The 23,082-nt window shown below is 39.6% G+C and overlaps 1 protein-coding gene across 7 annotated transcripts in view; it reads right to left on the reverse strand.

The window, feature by feature from the left end:
- The window catches only part of PUM2 (pumilio RNA binding family member 2), a 427,826-nt gene that overhangs the window by 126,932 nt on the left and 277,812 nt on the right, over positions 1 to 23,082 (reverse strand). For 6 of the 7 annotated variants that reach the window (XM_029595976.1, XM_029595973.1, XM_029595975.1 and 3 more), the window contains 2 exons: positions 22,721 to 22,957; positions 1,397 to 1,462 (listed from right to left, as the gene is read on the reverse strand). In XM_029595976.1, the coding sequence (XP_029451836.1) occupies positions 1,397 to 1,462; positions 22,721 to 22,957 (303 nt within the window). The remainder of the gene's footprint in view (positions 1 to 1,396; positions 1,463 to 22,720; positions 22,958 to 23,082) is intronic. The other variant, XM_029595974.1, reaches the window with a different exon arrangement.

A 23,082-nucleotide genomic window follows, 5' to 3' on the forward strand; every position in this document is an offset into this window, starting at 1 on the left:
TGGTTAGGTAAGGGGTGCTTTTGGGAGGTTTGGAACGCATTATGAGTATTTCCATTATTTGCTATGGAAAAAAATAGTCTTGACTTAGAACCAACTTGAGTTACAACCAGCCCTCTGGAACCAATTGAGTTCGTAAGTCAAGGGACGTGTGTGTGTGTGTGTGTGTGAGACCCACCCATCTCTGGGAGGGAAGCAGCCATGCCCCCCTCTTCAATTCTATATGGGAGGTGGGGGCCTGAGAGCAGAGCACAGACCAACCCAGTCTCATTCCGGCTCATTAAACATGTAGTTGGCTCCCCTCAGAGATCAGGCCTCAAAACCAGTCCCAACATGAGAAGAGATTCATGGGATAGGGATACTATTTGTAGCGTTGCTGGCTGGTAGGGGAGAGGGGAAAAGAGGGAGAGCTGGCAGCTGACTGGGGTGGGGGAAGAGAGAGTTGGTAGCTGACTGGGGTGGGGGGGGGGGGGAGAGACAGGGAGGGATTTCCCCCCCCCCCCAAATTAAGCTGTGGCTAGGAGTGAGAGGGAGGTATTTTCTTTTCTGAGAACAACACTGTTAGATGGCTGGGAACCAGAAGACAGAGAGGGCTTTTAAAAAATTGATCACTGCAATTTTTTTTTTTTAGAAAATTCTTAAACTGGCTAGTTACCTTCCTAAAATGACAGACCAGATGTAGGGATCACCCATGAGAATAAAGACTGGGTGGGGAGGGAGTATATCCTCTCTCCAAACTTTAATTTTCTGGGGGTCCCCTTCCCCCTCTCATCAGTATTTCAACTGGCCCATGTAATTTAAGTCAGGTAGCTAGCTGATCCCTGGCCTTCAAAAGGTTGAGAAAGACTGCCTTAGAAAAAAAAGGTCAAGGAGCAGGGCCTAATAAATAACTTTTTGATTGTATCACTGAAAAAAAGCTGAGGTCCAGCTAGTTGAATGACATTTGTAAAAGTGCTACAAGTTCCTGAAGATGAAAGTCAAAGATTTTAAATAAATCTTTTTTTAGACCATGTGATTTCATGAGTTAATGAAAAAGCCCATATCATGGTGAAGTAATAAGCAAGACAAATGAATAACCAAGATAAAGTAATATCAGTTTCCTATTAAATTCACTAAAGCTGCTACTTTAGCTCAATGGAGAAGATTACTGATTAGAAATAGACTAGAGTCCTAGGACACAGAGTACAGAATCCTCAAAAACACAAAGCAAGCTGCAGAACACTGGAGCTCCTCCTTTTAGAGGGCTCTCCATCCTGGGAGAGAGGTCATAACCCAATATAACAATCTGATCAATGCAAGGGAAGAACCTTCCCAAGGTTTTGTTTCACTGCCCAGGATACATACATGTATGATGACAGTAGGTCAATACATTTTCTGAATGAAGTGACTTATGACTTACCTTGATAAAGAGGACCCAATAATCTTCTCTGTCTCCTACCTGCCGTAGGTGCAGCAAGTTCCCCCCCTGTGCATGGGTACCCAGGTTAAAAGGACAAAAGACAAATGGAAAAATAGATCAGCTGTATTGAAAATTCTATACTGGTTTTAAAATGGTTTTGGATTTTGTTTCTGCTAATCAGCGATGCCTTTTATAAGAACGTTTCAAAATGTGTCCATTTAAGAACTTAATTCATGCTTAAATTACAGTAGTTAGAGAATCCTTCCATCATACACACATACATTTTTAATAATCTTTATTCACAAGCACATCTATTAAAGAGGGTTAGGAAAGACTGAAAAGAAGTTTTACTGAGATACTAGTACGTAGGTTATTTAAATTCTCCTGAGTATAGTGGTAACGCAGTAAACCAAATTATCTGCAAAGTTAAGAATTAACTACTTATACATCAGGCAATGTAATCATGTCTATGTAATTAGTCTATCCTGATTGGTCTTGAAATGAATATTCAACATTCTGAATGGTGAGAAAAGCTATTTGTGGCCCACCTGACTTAATCCAGCTGCCTTCTTTATAGGGCCACTGGTTTTCAGTATGTAGTACTATGAAAATAACTGTATATCATCTCAAAATATCTCTGCTAATAAGTATTGCCATTTTGGGGTAAATGGTAATATCTCAAGTGTTTACAATGATGGTATGACAGCAAAAATGATGGTAATATCTCAAGTGTTTACAATGTATCTACTGACTCTGCAGTCTATCCAGAGTGGGCTGAACAAGAATTACCAGTGCAGTTACTTAACTCTGCTTTGTTAGACCTCCAAAATCTCTTTCCCATATCAACCTCAACAATGTCATTTTTTGTTTACAGACACTGTAATGCCACTAATTTTAAGGGAGGAATTAAAATTTTGTTCTAACATTATTGTAAATGAACATAAGAAAATGCCATACTGGGTCAGACCAAGGGTCCAACAAGCCCAGTATCCTGTTTCCAACAGTGGCCAATCCAGGCCACAAGAACCTGGCAAGTACCCAAAAACTAAGTCTATTCCATGTTACCATTGCTAATGGCAGTGGCTATTCTCTAAGTGAACTTAATAGCAGGTAATGGACTTCTCCTCCAAGAACTTATCCAATCCTTTTTTAAACACAGCTATATTAACTGCACTAACCACATCCTCCGGCAACAAATTCCAGAGTTTAATTGTGCGTTGAGTAAAAAAGAACTTTCTCCGATTAGTTTTAAATGTGCCACATGCTAACTTCATGGAGTGCCCCCTAGTCTTTCTACTATCCGAAAGAGTAAATAACCGATTCACATCTACCCGTTCTAGACCTCTCATGATTTTAAACATCTCTATCATATCCCCCCCTCAACCGTCTCTTCTCCAAGCTGAAAAGTCCTAACCTCTTTAGTCTTTCCTCATAGGTCCCTGTGATTTTGGAGATAGCACCTTTAAAATAAAAACACACATTTCTTTCTATTAAATGCAATACTGTGTGACTGTGAGATATGACTTATGTCACTGCAGTTCTATATAATCAGTAGGGATGTGTATTCATCGATATTTGTGCATCCGTTCATTTCATGGTTAAGTGCGTATAACACAAATGTGTGCGTATATAACGAATGTGTGCACAAAACGAATGGTGTGCATGCATGTCTATTGTACACCCACATAGGTGCACACCATTCGTTGTGCTTACATTTGGTCATTCATTATTTTAGCTGTGAAATGGAGGCACAAATATTAACGAATGCACATCCCTAATAATCAGTGGTTTTCAACCCAGTCCTCAGGACACACCTCCCGACAGGTTTTCAGGATATCCAAAATGAATATGCATGAAGTAGATTTGCATGTACTGCCCCCACTGTATGCAGATCTCATACATTAAATGGATTAAAAAAATACACAAAGACCAAATGGATTAAAAATGCATAGGAAGACAGAGCAATTTTTAAAGCAGACATTTTCCATATCAAAATCACCTTTTATAAATGACTAAAAAGGTACATTTACAGTAAGACTGAGCAAAACAAGAAGCTCCACACACTTTCCTAGACCCACTGCACACTATCACTGGATCCCCTACAAAAAGACTTTGTCTATGTTATCTTCCCTGTTCATTGTAAAACAAGACTTTGTCTATGTTATTTTGCTGGTTGTAATGTAAACCGAAGTGATGATTAATCTTGTTAATTGAACCTCGGTATATAAAAGTTATAAATAAATAAAAAAAATATTTTGCCTATCCAGTTTAATCTCTCAGCTGATACTGACTACTCACAAACCTCAAACAGGTGTACGATATTTCAGTTATGAAAACAGAAAAATATTCTCACTTAATTTACTTTTTATAGCATATTCCCTAATTTTTACCTAAATCATTTTTGTGCAGATAAATGGTGAGATCTCAAGATTTATATGGTGCAGAAAAATAACCAAGGGTAAAATTGAGTACATTATGAAGAACAAAGTTAAATGGGGGGAATGGCTTTGCCCCATCTGTCTGATTATTATTGGGCATCCTGCTTAGCATGCTTGAGAGTGGCTAAATAGGGATTATATCCCCCCCCTTGGAAGTCTCTGAAGGCAGGTTTGGTCAAGGAAGTTGATTTATCTATTCTCCTGTTGACAGCCTTATCCTCACCACTTCTCAGATCCAGCTCTATTGTTGCCCATAAGGTCAAAGTCTGGAGAGAATTTTGTAGAGAGATGGGCATCCCGAGTAAAGATCAAGGCCCAACTGCACTGCTGAAAGATAATACCAGCATTTCTGTTTTGACCTTTCATTAAGACCTGGTGGACTGGGGTAGAATTTCTGGGACAGTTTTGGAACGCACAAGGTTGGATTATCTTTGAGGAACTAAGGGGCCAATATGACCTTTAGACAGGATCCAAGGAAGCACTCATCAAAATACAAGGGGCGGGTGGGTCTAGAAGACAACACACCAAGGCAGAGGCAAGTTCTAATGCAGACAAGAGGAAAAATGTAAAATTATTTTGCCACTATACAAAGTGATTATAAAGACTGATAAGGCAAAGGAGCCGTTGCTGCCTGATTGTTCAGTGGAATGCAGATCTAAGGCTCACACTAGATGAGGATGATTGGAGACTGATTTGGAGGACAGCTCGCAAAGTCTCTTTTTGTAGTTGCACAACTGAATTAAAGTATAAGCCATTGTGTAGAACTTTCAGATACCCATTTTTTTTTTTTGCATGATTTTCCCCTAACCAGTGGTTCCCAACCTGGGGGCCATAACACCATTACAGGGGTCCACTGGAAATGCAGCTGTGGAGAGAAAGATCAGACTCTGCTTCAACACTGCCAGTGATCAGTCAATGACTGCCTGATACCCCACAATGTGCTCTTTAAAGAGGCGACTGGTCCTGCTGACTGCCGACCCTGTCTTTTCGATCTTCCCCTTAGTAGCACGTCAGCTTCTTGTGCCATATGGGGCACATCTCAGTCTGCACAGCACAGGAAGTTGACATGCCATTAAGCATTGCTTCTGTTGCTGGCATAGAGGGGAGAAAGGGGGAGGATCAAGAGTCTGTGTTTGTGCTAGGCCTGGTCAAAAAAAAAAAGACGCTGATTCTGTGATTCCACAACTCCAGACTGCTTCCTTAGTGAAAATGGTGAGCAGCAGTACTTTCCCCTCAACAGTCTGGCCAGCAGAACCAATGGTGTACCTGCTTCTCTTGCTGCCAGGTGAGGTGGGAAGGAGATGCCAAACTGATAGAGGCTGTTTCTGGGCTCTCCTGACCACCCCCTTTACAAGCTGCAGCCCCCAAAGAAAGATGAATGGTGGTGCTGTTCTTCCCCCTCCCTCAAACACATCCCCCCCAGCCAGCAAGACAGTAGGACTTATGGTTCACCTATTCTTCCTACAACCAGCCTCTCTCTCTCTCTCTCTCCTGTGCAAATCAGATCAAATCAGCTGCTTGACCTGTGCAGGAGAGAGAATCAGGTGATTCTCTCTCCTGCACAGGTTTATAACTCGCTGCTTCTATCACCCCACAGGAGGCAATTTATTTATTTATTGGGCTTTTTTTATACCAGTGTTTGGAAAATACTGTCACATTGGTTTACAATAGTAAAAATACATGTGAAAAGAATACAAACAATAAAACAATACTAAAATTCAATACAACTAAAAATATCATTAAAACTCAGTTTTTACATGGAACTCAATTCTTAGTAAAATATTAAAACAATACAGTTAAGGAAAAGCAACTATAGCAGAAGTGAAGCACTGCCAAATTTGTTTAATTGCCTATAAGAAAATTGATTTGCCTGTGCCATCATTATAAGTTTGTATAAAAAGCCACGTTTTGAGCATTTTCCTGAATTCCTTTACATTGGTTTCCAGCCTTAATTCAGTTGGTAGTGTATTCCATAGTTTGGGGCCCACTAAGGATATTGCTCTCTCTCTCTTACCGATGTGAATTTGGCTGGTGATAATGATGGTATTGCTAGGAGCCCTTTGTTAGCGGATCTTAAGTTACACTCTGGTGTATGAAGCCGTATGGAGGCGTTTAGCCACTCCACTTGATCACCATGGATTGCTTTGTGTAATGTAAGAGAGATGTGGACCTGGCAGACATGTAGGAGGAACAGCAGCAGCTTTCAAGTTGGCGAGAAGATGGGAACTCAAAAAGAGAGGAGACATGCAAGAAAGTTAGGAACTTGTGAGGAGGGCAGAAAAAAAAACATGGGAATGAGGGGATCATGAAGGATGGGAAGCTTTGGGAATTCAAGAGGTGAGATGGAGGCAGGAGAGAGTGAAGGCTTATGAGTAGTGTGGAAAGAAAGTGAGGACTTGGGATGGGGAGTGAGGACTCGGAATGTGGGGGAGAGTGCCCTGGGGACCTGTGGAGTGTATGGGAGTGGGAACTCAAGAGGAGATGGGGTGGTGGAAGAGAATGGAGAATCATGGATTGGGCTGGAGGGAGGAGTTAAGGAACTCGGATTGTGTTGGAGTATAGCAGTACTAAATCCTGAGTGGGGATTTGAGAGAACAGAGTTTCAGGGATAGAAGGGAAAGTGAGGACTCAGGAATTGGGAAGGGCCTTGAGTAGGGACTGAATGATGGGGCTGAGATTGTGAAATGGGGTAAGATGACAGGCGGGTAAGGAATGGTTGCTAATGGAGTGAGAGATGAGGGTGGGAAGGAATGTTGAAAGAGTGATTGGTGGGGAGGGATGAGAGTGACAGCGGGGAAAGCTGCATGTTGCTACCTCAGGCCCAACGCAGTCTTTAGCCAAATTGTGCAATCTCCCATCTCATATTATATCCTGTATGGTTTTTAGCTCCAATATATAAATCATCTCTTCTGATACTGCTTTTTCTAATGTGTTTATATTAAGAGACTGTTCCTCCTGTTCCACATCCCTTGGGATCATAGCTGGCTCAAGTGCATCTATCAATAAAGAAGTGAATTTGAGGGATGTGGAAAATTTGTAGAAGACAGTGAGGTTGATTCCATCATATTAGGTATGTGCAAAAAGATAACTATTCTTATGGTTTATGACTTTATACCCAGCCTATGCAACAGCTCTAGGTAGCTTACAAATAATATACATAATAAAATAAAGTCACTTCACATGTAAAGCAAGATAATAAAATCATAAAATCAGGAGAATCAAAGAAGAGAACAGTGAAAAATAATCTAATAGTAAGCTTGTTCAAAAAATAAATCTTCAATTGCTTCTTAATAACTTACATACAGTGCAAATAATGCATCTCAAGCGGGAGGTTATTCCACAAGTCAGGAGCTGCTACAGAATAAAAGTGCAGATGAGTCTCAGTTGGATGTGCTTGACGGCAGATGAGATTTCTGGGATGACCGCAATGTTCTTGTTGGATTATAAGGCTTGATTAGGGCATTAATCCATGGGGTCGCTGATTTGGGTAATCAATTTGTGTACCAGAAGGATGGTCATATCTGATCTTCAACAGGACGGGGAGCCAGTGGAAATCAAAGAACACTAGCATAATGTGTTCTCAAATAGAGAGACCTTATATCAGTCAAGCTACAGCATTTTGAAGACGCAGCATCAACCTGATTCAGTAAGCATTTTTCCCATAGACACAAAATAGAGGAAAAGCCTTAGTGTATCAAGTCCTAAGTATGGTGGCGGGCACATCTAAATGTTACAGTAATCTAAGAGCGGAATAATGAATAATCTTGAGACAAGGGTTGAGAATGCTGAATCCCATGAATTTTCAGATGTCATTGTGGCTTACTCATGTTGAAATGTGCATATGGAGATACATGAACAGTAGCTGCCATGTGACCAAGTATTTCCATGAATTTTCTCACCAATATTGAAGTCTGGTCACATTGTACTTATCAGAAATAGAAGACTGATCATTCCTTGTGATGGAAGAAATTCTTGGTGTAGGAAGAAATTATTTATAAATAAGAGTATCTAGTCACACTGCTATGTATTCTAGGTGATAAGGTGGCAAAGATTTCTCATAAATTCAGGACAAACCCCAGGGAAACAGTATGCTGGGCTTGATGGACTCTCAGTATGATCCAGTGAATTACTAAAGAAATATTTGGTGGAAAATCTAGCGATTACATGAATAGATGACAAAAGCATTTCAAAAATTTATTATGTGATTAATACTAAGTTAAGAAAGCAGGAGGGAGAGGAAGAAATGGACATTGTCCAGCAGCAGTCTCCTAATCTGACTGCTTTTCTAGAATCGTCCTTGGATGATATACCTGAAAGATCAACATTGATTGTTACATTTGTTAGAGAAAGTGATAAGATATTAATCATGCAGAAATACTTTAAGAATAAGGAATTTCTGTTTTGCGGACAAAAAGTCCAACTTTTTCCTGATGTGTCCCGCACTACTCAGACAAGGAGGAAACAGTTTTTGAATTTAAAGCCCAGAGTAATTACTCTGGGAGCAACTTTTTTCCTAAAGTTTCCTTGTAAGTGTATTGTGGTCCATCAGAAGAACAAATTTAATTTCCAAGATCCCGCCCATTTAGAAATATTTCTTTCAGATAAGGAAGTTGGTTGAGACAGTTAAGGAAGCTGCAAAAGTAGAAATTTCCAGTGTGTAAAGTTTGATTTACATTTTCCTTATTTATTATTAGAATTTATCCTCCCATAATGAGGACTAGGAAATTTTGGTTTGGAATATTACTTCAAACATGTATGTATTAATTTCTTGAAGTCAAAATTTATTCTTTGATTTTATACATTGTAAAAATGTTTAAAACTCTAATAAACTATCAATTAAAAAAAAATAAAATCATAAAGCTAGCATGGGGCACATTTAAGACTAATTGGAGAAAGTTCTTTTTTACTCAACGCACAATTAAACTCTGGAATTTGTTGCCAGAGGATGTGGTTAGTGCAGTTAGTATAGCTGTGTTTAAAAAAGGATTGGATAAGTTCTTGGAGGAGAAGTCCATTACCTGCTATTAAGTTCACTTAGAGAATAGCCACTGCCATTAGCAATGGTAACATGGAATAGACTTAGTTTTTGGGTACTTGCCAGGTTCTTATGGCCTGGATTGGCCACTGTTGGAAACAGGATGCTGTTCTTAAAACAATATGATAAAATTACAACAATCTCTTATGGACCCTGAGGAGTGGGATATATCGTCAAGACCTTCAATACTTTAAAGGTAGAAGACAGAGTCAACTCTGACCTTCATTTAAAGGTGAAAGACTAGGTCAATTCTGATCTTCATTACCTTCAAGGTTAAACGCTAGTTTAAAGAGATAGGTTTTTAATGCCTTCCTTATGTTTTATGATAGGTAATATTCGCATGTAGGAGGAAGGGAGTTCCATGCAGTAGGACTGGCAACTAAGAAAGCACGCTCCCTGTTGCAGAGAGATGTGCCAATTTTAAGGATGCTTATAGTCAGTAGCTGTTTCCAACGATTTAATGGCAGACCATAAAGAGTCTAAAGTAATCTCTGTGGGTTTCAGAGAGAAAAATGAACTCACTGCAGACCTGGGCTCTTCCTCATCCACCACAGCCTGGATTCCACTTCTCAGCCCCTCAGAAGTAGCTGATATTAAAGGGAGAGTAGGCCTCATCTGGGAGGAAATCACATTTTTATCCAATAGTTCCCCAGTAATTGTTTCAGATGTACCTTCTTCCTCTCTGGATTTTGATGAAAACTAATGTTGAGGTGGAGAGGGAGTGCTTGGAGCACCGGGGCTCAAAGATATTACTTCGGCCAGCAGAGCAGATTCCCGCTCTGAGTCGGCGTCTTCAGCGGCCCTCTCTTCCAGCGTCGTCCCAGGTGTTGACGCGAAGAAAGTTGAAATCCGCGGCTGTGATTTCTCTGGTAAGGGAGATGAAGTTGAAATCTCTCTTACCTTAGCCTTATGCTTAGTGTGCAGCATTGATCTGCAGCACAGGCTGAGGAAATAGAGTATTAGGAATCGGGGAGGAGAACACCTCCTGCACGTCTGCCTCAATCGGCAGCCATCTTACTCTCCCTGGAGAGAGGGGGGGATCTTTAAAATCCTTTATTTAAAATGTCTTATATTCTGCTCTTTGCAAACATTTGTTCAATGTGGAATGCAATATTTCCAAAAAGCAAAGCGGTAGCCGATCCAGTGAACTGTGTAACAGTGACGACAATATTTCCATACATAAAAATCAAGTCAGTTGTTCTGAAATATTTATTCATTTTATTAGTATAGTATTTTTCCATTATTGCACTGCATACAGAACATAAAAACATAAGATATGCCATACTGGGTCAGACCAAGGGTCCATCAAGCCCAGCATCCTGTTTCCAACAGTGGCCAATCCATGACATAAGTACCTGGCAAATAAACATTACATAAATCTCAAGCTACTATTACTTATTAATTAAAAGCAGTTTATGGATTTTTCCCCTAGGAACTTACCCAAACCTTTTTTTAAACCCAGTTACATTAACTGCCATAACCACATCCTCTGTTAATGAATTCCAGTGCTTAACTATGCACTTAGTGAAAAAGAATTTTCTTCGATTTGTTTTAAATGATCTACTTGCTAACTTCATGGAGTGCCCCCATGTCCTCCTATTATCTGAGAGAGTAAATAACTGATTTACATTAACCTGTTCAAGTCCTTTCGTGATTTTGTAGACCTCTAGAGAATCTGGCAAGTTTCATTTTCTAGTTCAGTTTTTGTCTGCACATTTATATTTCTACTTTATGGTCTCTCTATTCTATATTTGGATGGTGTCTGTGTTCTGCATGTTGGATTAAGGTGAAGTATTCTCCTACCATGTAGTTTCTGTATATGGAACTTTTGCAGTCTTCCTTATTCTCTTTTCTTAATAGATGTAGTATTGGTATTTTAGGTAAGGATGCCAACTGGCTCCAGATTTTCAGGACAGACTGATCTAGACCTAGTTTTATCTTTCTGCCTGCAGGGATTTGTAGTTTTGCTTTTCTTAGGGATATCAAGTCCCTGTAATCAATGAGGTAAAACCAAGACTGGAGCACCTGTCCTGAAAATCTAAAGTCAGCTGGCAACCCTAGTTTTAGGACATAGTGTAATATTTGCAGTGTTGCCTTTTCATAGATAAGAGGTTTTACTGCAAATCTGGCAGTTACTGTGTTATGGTATGGCAGGTTTGCTATAAGTTCTGAGTACATTTTTTGCAGGGTTTTGAATTATTACACAAAAGGAGCAGGTGTTAATAGATGTGCACATCGAAAAAAGAAGAAAAAGTAAAAAATAAAATTTAAAAACATTTGGTTGGTGCTGACCTGCTACTGCTGCCCGATCCCTGCCCGAGGTCTGGTGCTGACCTGCTACTGCTGCCCGATCCGATCCCTGTCCGAGGTCCGGTACAGACCTGCTGCAGGAGTATTTCTAGGGACCAATAGTGCTTTGTTGCTGGGCTTCTTTACTGAATCTTTCAGGAGCGAGGAATTAAAAAAAAAAAAAAAAGCTCTCGGCTCTCACCTTATTTTGACTATTTCAGTCATTACTCGGTGCAATAATGAATATGACAACTGCACGCTTAAATTTGTAAACGCGAACCCAAACACGAATAAAAACCAATGCCGAGTTTATCGGCTTCGGTTTCCCTTACTGCCGCACAGCAGTCACGAAAACAGTTTGGGTTCGCAAGCAACCCATGTGCATCCTTGCTAACGCAACCCTCTAATTTAAATATTGCATGATGCCCCCATGGGGCGCCATGCGCGTGTTAAGAGCAGGCGCCGACTGTTCAACGCCCGCTTTCTACACGCCTTTATTTCATCGGCCCCTATGAGTAAATACAAACTGGCTGTTAACTTTTTATCAACTAGTTCTGAAAGTCAGACAAATAGTAACAATTCAACAGAACTGCACTATTTGGCACAAGTTGTGTTTAAAACAGGGACATCTTTAAAGCATCAAAATTAAAGTTCTGAACAAAGGAAAGCCTTGCAACCTGGGGGCTGATGTAATAAAATGCGAGTAAAAATGTGTACTAAATTTTAGCACATGTTTTCAGCACACATTTTGTTTATTTGCGTGAAAAAAAATAAGCTAACTCCTGATAGCTCATGGTATGTATACAAATACATCAGGAGTTAAAAATGCAAGCTAATCAAAAAATGTGGCACACATGAGTTAAAAATGTACGCACAGCCTCATTACATCAGCCCCAATACGATTCGTGTGCATAAAACTGAAAAGGCAGACACAGAAGTCCAGAAAGGTTGGTATGAGGGTGGGCCTGTACCATAGGAAGATGAGTAGGGAGAGTTAGGTGAGTAGGGGGCAGGTCCTGGGCCCTGAAAGTGCAGGGAGAGCACACACAAGGTAGCAATCTGTACTGCAGACAAACAGTACAACTAAGCATGGCAGGAGCAGGCAGAATTGATTGGCAGTCATCCATGGCCTCAATCTGCTGCATCTTCTTTCAATTTTAACATCTTAAAAATGTTCTTCAATACAGATTTAGTTGATTCTTAGTGATGTTAAATTTTTTTTTTTTTTTTTTAAACATGCTCAAAGAATGACAGAACATTCTGTTATATGGGCTCTCATCTCCCCACATAACAGATACTTGATTAATAGTTAGTATGCAATGCATTTTCCAGGATTTCACAATGTACCAACAGCAGGCATATTATATCAGCTCTGACAAACTGGACAGGAGCAGGGAACTTAATAAAAGGGCAGTTCAAGAGTACACAGTACGAACCTCAGAATAAAGCAGCAATTTGGAGCGCTGAGGTTCCTACTTCGTTTTGCCTCTGGACCTAGTTGCTCTGAATTTGGGAATATCTTTTTTTTTTTTAATTTTAATAAAAACTTACTAAATTTTAGGGCACCTCACATTTACATATCATGAAAACCTAACTGGCTGGGGGGGGGGGGGCGGCCAGTGGCAGGGGCCTAGAGCAGGAGCAGTGGCCTCGAGCAGGAGAGCTGCTGGATTGTATCAGCGAGTTGTGAAGAGACAATGTCGGTAGCAGAAAAGTCAAGGGGGGAGGGGGACCTCTGATACTGAATGGGGGGAATCCTCATGGGAAATATGGGGAGAGGGAGGGGGACCTGTTAGAAAGGCAGAGTAGAGAGGGACTTTATGGGAGAGGAAAACCTGATGGAAAATGGAGGGGAAATGTCTGATGGGGAAGGGGGAGAGGAGGATGCTAATGACTGGAAGAGGAACAGTGTGCAAATCCAAGGCTCTCGTGCTAAACTTTCAAAAGGGAAACTTTGACAAAATGAGAAAAATTGTTAGAAAAAAACTGAAAGGAGCAGCTACAAAAGTAAAAAATGTCCAAGAGGCATGGTCATTGTTAAAAAATACCATTCTAGAAGCACAGTCCAGATGTATTCCACACATTAAGAAAGGTGGAAAGAAGGCAAAACGATTACCGGCATGGTTAAAAGGGGAGGTGAAAGAAGCTATTTTAGCCAAAAGATCTTCATTCAAAAATTGGAAGAAGGATCCAACAGAAGAAAATAGGATAATGCATAAGAGTTGGCAAATTAAATGTAAGACATTGATACGACAGGCTAAGAGAGAATATGAAAAGAAGTTGGCCCTAGAGGCAAAAACTCACAGTAAAAACTTTAAAAAATATATCCAAAGCAGAAAGCCTGTGAGGGAGTCAGTTGGACCGTTAGATGATCGAGGGGTTAAAAGGGCACTTAGAGAACACAAGGCCATCACGGAAAGATTAAATGATTTCTTTGCTTCAGTGTTTACTGAAGAGGATGTTGGGGAGGTACCCGTAATGGAGAACGTTTTCATGGGTAATGATTCAGATAGGCTGATCCAAATCACAGTGAACCTAGAAGATGTGGTAGGCCTCATTGACAAACTGAAGAGTAGTAAATCTCCTGGACCGGATGGTATACACCCCAGGGTTCTGAAGGAACTAAAAAATGAAATTTCAGACCTATTAGTAAAAATTTGTAATCTATCATTAAACGCATCCATTGTACCTGAAGACTGGAGGATAGCTAATACAACCCGAATATTTAAAAAGGGCTCCAGGGGCGATCCGGGAAACTACAGACCATAGTTCTTACTTGATTAACCATGACAGTCTGTGATTTGAAGGCTAGCCAATGCATAGCAATGTACAATACAATCCACTAGTCAGTTAGACAAATTGAGTTTAACAACAGTCATGCCCAGTCTGTTAGGACTGTAGGAAACAAATAGTTAAGAAGCCTGAAATGTGGTCGAGTTCTTCTCAGGTAACAGGACGAGGCCCTTGTACAGTTCAGCAAATGGAGGACCTTCTCCCCTTTATTCACATGAGGTCTTGAAGAGAATGTAGGAAAAATAATGGCTTGTTCAAATGAAAAGTAGAAACCACTTTAGGCAGAAACTTAGGATGGGCGTGGAGCAACATCTTATTGTGGAAAAAAAAAAAGCTGTGGATACAGATCTAAACCCCGCCCCTCTTGTGGTTAGTGACTCTCCTGCTACAATGGCTAAGGTGGCTATATTTATTGGGGTTTCTGGTGTAAACAGTAAATCACTAGCGGGCTGATACAGTAGAATCGCAGGAGAGCGGGCGAGCGCCTGCTCTCCGGTGCACGATACAGAATTTTAATTTATTAAAATTAGGGCCGGCGGTAAAAAAAGGCGCTAGGGACACTAGTGCGTGTTTGACAGCCAATGCTCAATTTTGCCTGCATCGGTTCTCGAGCCCGCTGACAGCCACGGGTTCGGAAACCGGACACTGGCAAAATTGCGCATCCGGTTTTCAACCTGTGAGCCTATTTCAAATTTTTTTTCTTTTTTTTTTAAACTTTCGGGACCTCCTACTTAATATCGCCATGATATTAAGTCGGAGGGTGCACAGAAAAGCAGTTTTTATTGCTTTTCTATGCACTTCCCCGGCGCCAGCAGAAATTAACGCCTACCTCTGGGTAGGCGCTAATTTCTTAAAGTAAAATGTGCGGCTTGGCTGCACATTTTACTTACTGTATTGTGCGGGAATACCTAATAGCGCCATCAACATGCATTTGCATGTTGCGGGCGCTATTAGGTTCGGGGGGGTTGGACGCGCATTTTGGACGCGCTATTACCCCTTACTGAATAAGGGGTAAAGCTAGCGCATCCAAAACGTGCATCCAATCGCGGGTTAACAGTGCGCTCTGCTGGAGCACACTGTACTGTATCGGCCTGTAGATGTCTTAAACAAAATTAGGAGTTAGAAAACAGGAATCTCCTTCCTGCTGGGTGTCCTGAAGTAGTAAAAGGGATCCGCAACCCACCCAGTCTCCCAGGGGTGGAGAGGGAAGGCAGAATCTGTAATAAAAATCAGATGGAATCACAATGGTAAAAGAATCAGTTTTAAAGTTTATTTTCTGATTTTACAATTACAAATCAATAACTAGTGATTATGTAAAGCAGGACTAACTGGAGTTTGAATAAACAATCAAAAACAAATTAATAAGAGCTCTTTTCTTTCTTTCCGGGTTATTTAATTATCAGAATCAGTTCTGTGTTTTTTGGAATAAGGTTATCAGATAAATATAAATACAACTATTTTCCTAATTTCTGATATTTTTTTCAGTAATGTTAAGGGATATAGATGTTATATTGAGAGGAATTTGATACTTTGTTTTTAAATGTATCTTTCCAGATGTTCCTGTTTACTACAGAAGGTGTCAGGTAAGTATAGAAATTGTGTAACTATTTTTGTTCTTTTTATCAGTCTGAAGTCCATGTTTTTCTCTATTTTCTTAACTAAATCTTTTTTTTCTCTCTGTATGCACATTTTTCTTTATGTTGTACTTAAGTATCTAAACTCTGTATTTCAGTTGGTGTATACTCTTAGCTGTACTACTTTCGGAACACAGTTTGGGTATGCTGCTCACAAGCACTGCATGTGTGTGCTGACATCTCCCTGCTAGCTATTTTTGCTAGTAACTCGATGTTTGAGGGTGTGGCATGAAGGCCAGGGGTACTTCTCTCCATCTTCCATTTCCTTGAGGTTGCATTGGCTGGAGAACTTCTCTTCTGTTGTCAGAGGTTTTTATGCCTCATTACATTATCTAGCTGTTCTATTCTGTTATGTAAGAGCAAGCTATCCTTAATATTGGATTCTAATACAGATTGTATATTAGTAGCAACCTGATTTGAAACAACCATTTGACCCTCTATTGCAGCAACTCTGTGTTCCAAGTCCAAAAAATTTTTGGAGGCTTTTATAGAGTAATCTGATAATTGAGAGTTGCGGAAAATGCAGTCTCAATCCGTGAGACTATTCTCTATATGTCTCTTAAAGTTACACTTTCTGGTTCTTCCGGATCCTCCAATAGTTGTGGTTTATTCTCTGAAATCAGGACTATAGGTTCTGGTATTATTACTCTCAGTTCAACATTTTCATCTTCAGTAAGCAGTTCCCCATTAGATGACACATCTGAAACTTGACCCACAACTGTTGGAGTACTAGTTGATGCTAAAGCAAATCGGACATCTTGGGCATGCTGTTGCGATATCAAATCCAATGAATTTACACTGGAGGGGGATCTAGAAACCATTAAGTCAACTGATGGTTTTGAATGAGGTGCAGGGGGAGGAGTCCTACCCCCCATACTTAGCGATAGCTCACCTGAGGTTACAATTGCTTCTAACTCACTTTTCTCACACTGGACTGTTCTTCTCAGGTGTTGATCCATGGGTCCAAGAATGGGTGGATTTGTTGGGGGAGTTGATGTCACTTTCCCCTTTCTTTTTTCCCCCATAATGACGCAGAGAGAAAATCAGAAGGGGCGCACCACAGGCATGCTACTTACATTCTGTTACATAGGACCCCGGTTGTCCTCCTCCATAACTGATGAGGGCTGGAGGCACAGATGCAGAATGGTAGGCAATCCCCCATGAGCTAAGGTTTTCAACAAAGAACCAATTATGATTCCACTATTGACCATGAAGAGGTGCAGATCTAAGAAACTTTTTCACTCTCCATAAATCTCATTTACAGTCTATATCAGTCAAACTACTTCTCATTAAGCTGAACAAAATATTCCCAAATTCAGTTCTTTTTCTTACCTTTTGTCACTTTAAGAGAAAAGAACAATTCTAAGACCATTCATTCACACATTACATTCATCCTATTTTGTGTGTACCCTCTGTGTATTATAACTATTTAAGGCACCAGAACAGTCTCTGTGAACAGTCACTGAAAAAGAGTTTGATAGTTCTCCTGCTCTCCTCTGTACCAATGCTCACTCTCCTCAGAAAACTCCAACTGTAAACTTTTTATTTATATATGTCTCTTTCTATATATATATTTATTTTTTTTAACAGATGATCCTTGGTTCTTGTGATGTCATTTAAAGAAATAGGTCAAATCAATGTTATAATTAATAAGCAGGCCGATACAGTAAATGGCGCGGGAGAGCGAACAAGCGTGCCAAACCAGGCCACAAGAACCTGGCAATTACCCAAACACTAAGAAGATCCCATGCTACTGATACAATTAATAGCAGTGGCTATTCCCTAAGTAAACTTGATTAATAGCTTTATTGTGCGTTGAGTGAAAAAGAATATCAGTGTTATGTAAAACAGGGCATAAGAACCATATTCCATAGGATCCTTAATTGATTTATATAAAACCGAAACGGTGGAATGTATCTCAGGCTTCTGGGAGAGATACAGGCCATTCAATGCATTGTGAGGTCAATATTCAAAGAAACCTAAAATGGATAACTTATCCAGCTAAAGTTAACCAAATAAGTTATGTGGGATATTCAGCAAGATAAACATGCCGCTAAATATCAATTAAGTTACCCAAGTGTTCATAACTGGATAACTTTGAAAACTAACCACCCAGCCTGAACCCCCACCCCCACGTAAAGGATAGCCCAAATTGGCCAATCTCTCAGAAATATGTTAGTACCACTGCGGGATTATAGACATGAAAAGCCCCCCTCCTCGCACATATAAAATCAGCCAAACTCCCAAGCAGAAGGGTATTCTACCTTCTTCCCCATGTCAAAGTATTGCTTTGACAGCAATGTTAGAGCAAGGCTGGATGCAAGTTCCAAACTCCAGGTTGCAGTAAGAGGGTTGGGGTGGAGGGGATCCGGGTATGGTGGGTGTTGGTTAGGACTAAAGTTACCCTGAGAAAGGGGGGAGGGGGGAAAGAGGGTGCCCTCCTGATTGACCTTATGGCTAGACTTTTAGCAAAGAGAGGAAGAAGGCTATTCGGGCCTTTAGGCTCACAACAATACTTAAAAAGGGGAAGACTCAAGAGTAGTCTACAGAATTATTTCTTTACAGAGAAATGGTGGATGCATGGAAGAGCTGCCCGGTGGAAGTAGTTGAGACAAGGACAGTATTTGAATTCAATAAAGCATGGGACAATACAGTGGATCTCTGAAGGAATGGTAGTGATTGTAGAGATGAGAAGAAAAGATAGAAACATGATGGTAGAAAAAGACCATATGGCCCATGTTTCTATAACTGGAATATGCTTTTGGATAATTAACTCTTTCCACACACCTCTAGAGATAAGGAATAACGTACTGAGCTAACTCCTAATATCAGAATTAGTTATCTGGATATCTCAACTCTGCCTTTGAATGAACCCAAAACTTACCTAGATAAATAATGATGATATTAAAAAATAGGCATTTATCCAATAATTTGAAATTATGTAGTTAAATGCCTTGTATATTTTATCCAGTTTAACAGCTGAGCTGAAAAATATCTATAAATAAGAACATAAGAAGTTGCCATACTGGGTCAGACTAAGGATCAATCAAGCCCAGCATCCTGTTTCCAACAGTGGCCAATCCAGGATCCAAGTACATGGGTTGGCCTGGGCAAACCATCTTCTCCTGTGTTTTGACTTGTTTCATTGAATTAATGGCATCTAGCACTTCCTGGCAGGAAATGCTTTTATCAAAGTCCTCACAGTCTCTCTCAAGTTTTGTTTAAGGACAAATCTGCAAGAAAACTTATTGATTAAAGTTTAATTTCCTGAAAAACCTGAAGGGTAAAAGTTACATTAAAAAACTTCACGAAAAGATATCACAAATTTCTCTGGTATTAGGCACAAACTTTGAGTGTCTAATCTTAGTAAAACCCTAAGAAGGTTAATTCTGAAAGATTTTTATGCAGGTAACAGTTAAAAAAAAAAAAAAAAAAAAGCCTGCTGAAAATTGCCTCCCCTATAGCTTGCAGGTGAAAGTACCTAGCTGTTCAACAGCCTGGGTTACTTTGGATCGTGGCAAACAGGGGGAAGACTGGGGGTGAACGGAGCATAGCCCAAACTGAATTTTTGGGGGTCCCAAGATTAACATGGGTGGGCACTGTGACCACCCCCCCCCCCCCAAGCCTGCCCCAATCCTTTATCCTATTCAATATGTGGGTCTTCATGTAGGTGTTACAAAACATTTTTAATTTCTGGCAACACTATCTCCTGTCTCTTCACTCTCTCCTCACCCTCTCTCTGTTTCTCACTCTCCTTCTATGGTTAAGGCAGCTACTTTAAACAAGGATTAATCTCTCAAGTTCCTGAAGAGCAATTATGTAAATAGGTTTCAATCCAGCTCAGGCATTCCTCAACTTTTAAGGAACCTACAGGAGTTGGGATAAATTATTACTTGCCAAAAGTAAACAAAAACTTTGATGACTTCAAACCTTTGCATGTCTAGCCCAAGAGCAATGACATTTCCCTGTTCAAATTAGCCCCCTAGAAGGCACAGGGGATCATGGTCTGGCAGTGATTCCAATGCCTCTAGGCCTTCTATCTGCTGACCCTTTAAGGAGCTGACTCAGATATGACATTGCCCTGCTGCTAGGGATGGAGGCCTGAACCAAAAGGGAGGGGGGCACATGTCGCTAAGGCCCATTCGTTACTATGTCACAGGGCGTTTCCTATTGCAAATGTACTTGCAGGGATAAAGTTTACATGGAGTTTCAAAATTTCCCCCTATACTTTAAAGCATTGATTATGTGATTATATGTAGTTGCTCAGTTATTGATGTGTACTTTTTATGTTGAATTGTATTCTAATATGCTTTGGATGTCTCCTTGAGAAAGGTGAACTAAATATAAAATATATAAATTTGATTTATGAGCCAGCAACAATTTTGCCTTATTTCTTTTACTATTATCATTATTTTTATTGCATTTGCACTTGCTCTGCCTTGCATGAACCTAGTTGCCCGTTGCAATTGTTCTCGCTCCTTCTTTGCTTTCCTTGGTTTAATGTATCCCCTCCCCACTCCCTGTTTATTGTAATTTCCATTCTATTGTTTTGCTGTAAACCGATATGATGTCTCTATGAATATCGGTACAGAAGACTACTTAAATAAATAAATAAACAAATGATAGAATTATTTATCTTCTCAGATTATTCACCAGTTTAATTTTAGTTAAGGAGTTAAATATGTTTGTTTCTGAATAGACCCTTTAATTATTTTTTGACATCTCTTATTCTGATTCTCCAACCTATGCAAATCACTGAATACTTTGTTCTTCAGCCCCTCTAGCCCTTTATTATGGGCCAAATTGGGAGAAATACAACTTTCCCTAATCTCAATTTTGGCGGCATCCCTTACCACTCTAGTGGGTAACCACTATCATTTAACACAAAACATTCTGAGATACATTACAAGATTGCATCTTTCATTGATGGCTCTTCTAACAGGCCTTCATTAAAACTCCATTTCTTAGAAAAACCTTCAGGTCAGCATATAAGACAGATACACACTGAAGCATGATCTCTAACCATGATACTATTCTAATTTTTACTTTACATAAAGTTTGCACCACATTTGTACTATAAAAATAACATCAATCCTAGAGTAAGAGTCATATGGGGTAGAGTAATAATAAAAATCTTCTACTTTTGAGATATAAGAATTGCTATATATAAATCCATCGAACCAGACAAGCATTTCATATTTAGGCCCAGTCTTATCTAAATTAGGGTCCACAGCCATATGAAAGTCTCTACCCCCCCACCACCCCCCAAGAATTTCATGTGAACAAGCACTATTTTTTTTAGCTCATTCTGTTCCCCCTCATTGTGTGTCTGAGGCCTCAATGGACTGCCTTGGCTGAAGAAAGATACTCATCTTTGAGGTGCTTTCCTTAGCGTACCCTATCAGTTTCCGAGGGAAATCATGACTACTACTGCTTAATTTTTCCAGTCATCCTAAGTAATAGGATGATTGTGTGAGCATCTAATACTTATAAAACATCATAACATGAATGAGAAAGGTTTCCAAACATCCAATGGAAGTCTAGATGATAGAGAAAGACAAACATACATTTTGAATTCTTCAGCAAGTGTCTCAATCTACTCCTCTGCTTCTTTGAATCCTTACCAGTTTTCAAATGGAAAAAAGACCAAGAGTTCTCAGATCACCTGAAAGTTTCCAAACACTGTGATAAAGCAATGGAAAAAGCCAATGGTATGAGTGGTGAATAAAGAGAAGTTATCACCAGTAGGAAGAGAGGGACAACAGTGTACATGTACAGAACACTGCTAGGAACCCTCTTCATACATTTGTAAAGATGTTGAAATGATACAGGCAATTTAAAGGAGGGTTACCCAACTAGTATAAAGGCTATAACACAAACCACACACACACACACAGACAAGAATTCAAATGCATGCTCTATTAGAAAGAAAACAAAGGGAGACATAATTCAAATATATGGCAGGCTTCCATAAGGCAGCAGGTAACACTTGCCACAGGGGAAAAAAAAACTAAAGGATAAGAAACCATATTATGAAGTGGGAGGGAAGGATGGAAGTTCAGAGTACATGTGAGAAAACAGTGTTTTACTGACAGCATTACAGAATGCCTGGACCAGACTACCAACAAAGGTGACAAACAAAACAGTGACAGAATTCAAACACACCTGGAACAGTCAGAAGGAACTGGTAAGACAAAGGAGGGAAAAAAAACAAAACAAAGATTGACAAGGGCGGGTGGTGGCAACTGGGCAGAAATGGTGGATTAAGGGGTCTTTATTTGCTGACTATTATTATATTCCAATGCAATTTTTTATTGTAAGTTGTGCCTTTTCACATTATTTAAAATCCTGAACTACACAGGACAATTATTGGTCTCTTCAAGTAACCTAACCTCTAAGCCTACCACTGTAGATTATGAGCTAAAAAGCTGGAAAGGCAGCCTAGAAATCCAAAATAGAAATCCAAATTCTGCATGCCTCTAAAGAACAAAAGTACAGAGAATACATCTAGAAGTTTAGCGGAAGGAGATTAAGGAAGTAATTTACTAACGCTTTCTTCCAGTTCTGTCTCTATGGGAAAAATGTTTGTAAATCAGACCTTTAAGAGTTATTCTATTTGGCTTCCAATATTTGTATTTTCTTCAACATACTACAGCACTACTCAGATTTGTGGCTAAGGCGGCTATATATTGTCTTATTACAAACTTGCTACAAGACTACATAGTCACACATACAATACTTAAGATTCAACCACCATGTTGCTTGGGATACCTTCACACTGAAAAGAGGAGACTAATCCATGAATCACAATATATATATAGAATTTTTGCAGTTACGCTGTATATATCCTTTTTAAATGTACAAAAATAAAGGAAAGCTAACATGCATATATTCAAATAAAGCAAAATGAGTGTAAAAAACAGAAGATAGTCCAATAGTATCTCACTGCTTTAATACATCTTAATTTTTTTCATTCTGCAAAACCAAAGCGAGGCAAAGGAAAATATAGCCTTTTGAATATATTAACAAGCAAAAAGAATGAATACGTTCAGCAAATTTTTCAAAATGTAAAATTATATATTTATATATGCACACACACATATATATATACATACAAATAAAAAGTTATTTTTACCTAAATGCAAACTGGATGAGGATCCATGTGATGAAAGTGATGGCGGTGGCGTAAGTGAATGTCCTGGAGTTTGGCTTGGCAGAGGCATGCCTATTGGACTTGGAGAAGAGGAAAATCCCAGACTATTGTAAAATGGCTGCCCTATGGGTGCTAGGCTGCTGCTAGATCTTTTGTACAAGTCAGAGCTAGCAGACAGAGAATCTCTCCTTGAGGCACTACTACTTGCAGAACTGCCAACTGAAGAAATAATAATAAAAAAAAAACCTAATTACATACAGAGCGTTAACGGATTATAACTGAGCCCCAACTAGTGCTGGGGGACAATGAAGGGGGACAATAAGAGCCAAGTTATTAACATAATA

Source organism: Rhinatrema bivittatum, chromosome 3, assembly GCF_901001135.1.
Source record: "Rhinatrema bivittatum chromosome 3, aRhiBiv1.1, whole genome shotgun sequence".
In the NCBI taxonomy this organism is placed as follows: Eukaryota; Metazoa; Chordata; class Amphibia; order Gymnophiona; family Rhinatrematidae; genus Rhinatrema; species Rhinatrema bivittatum.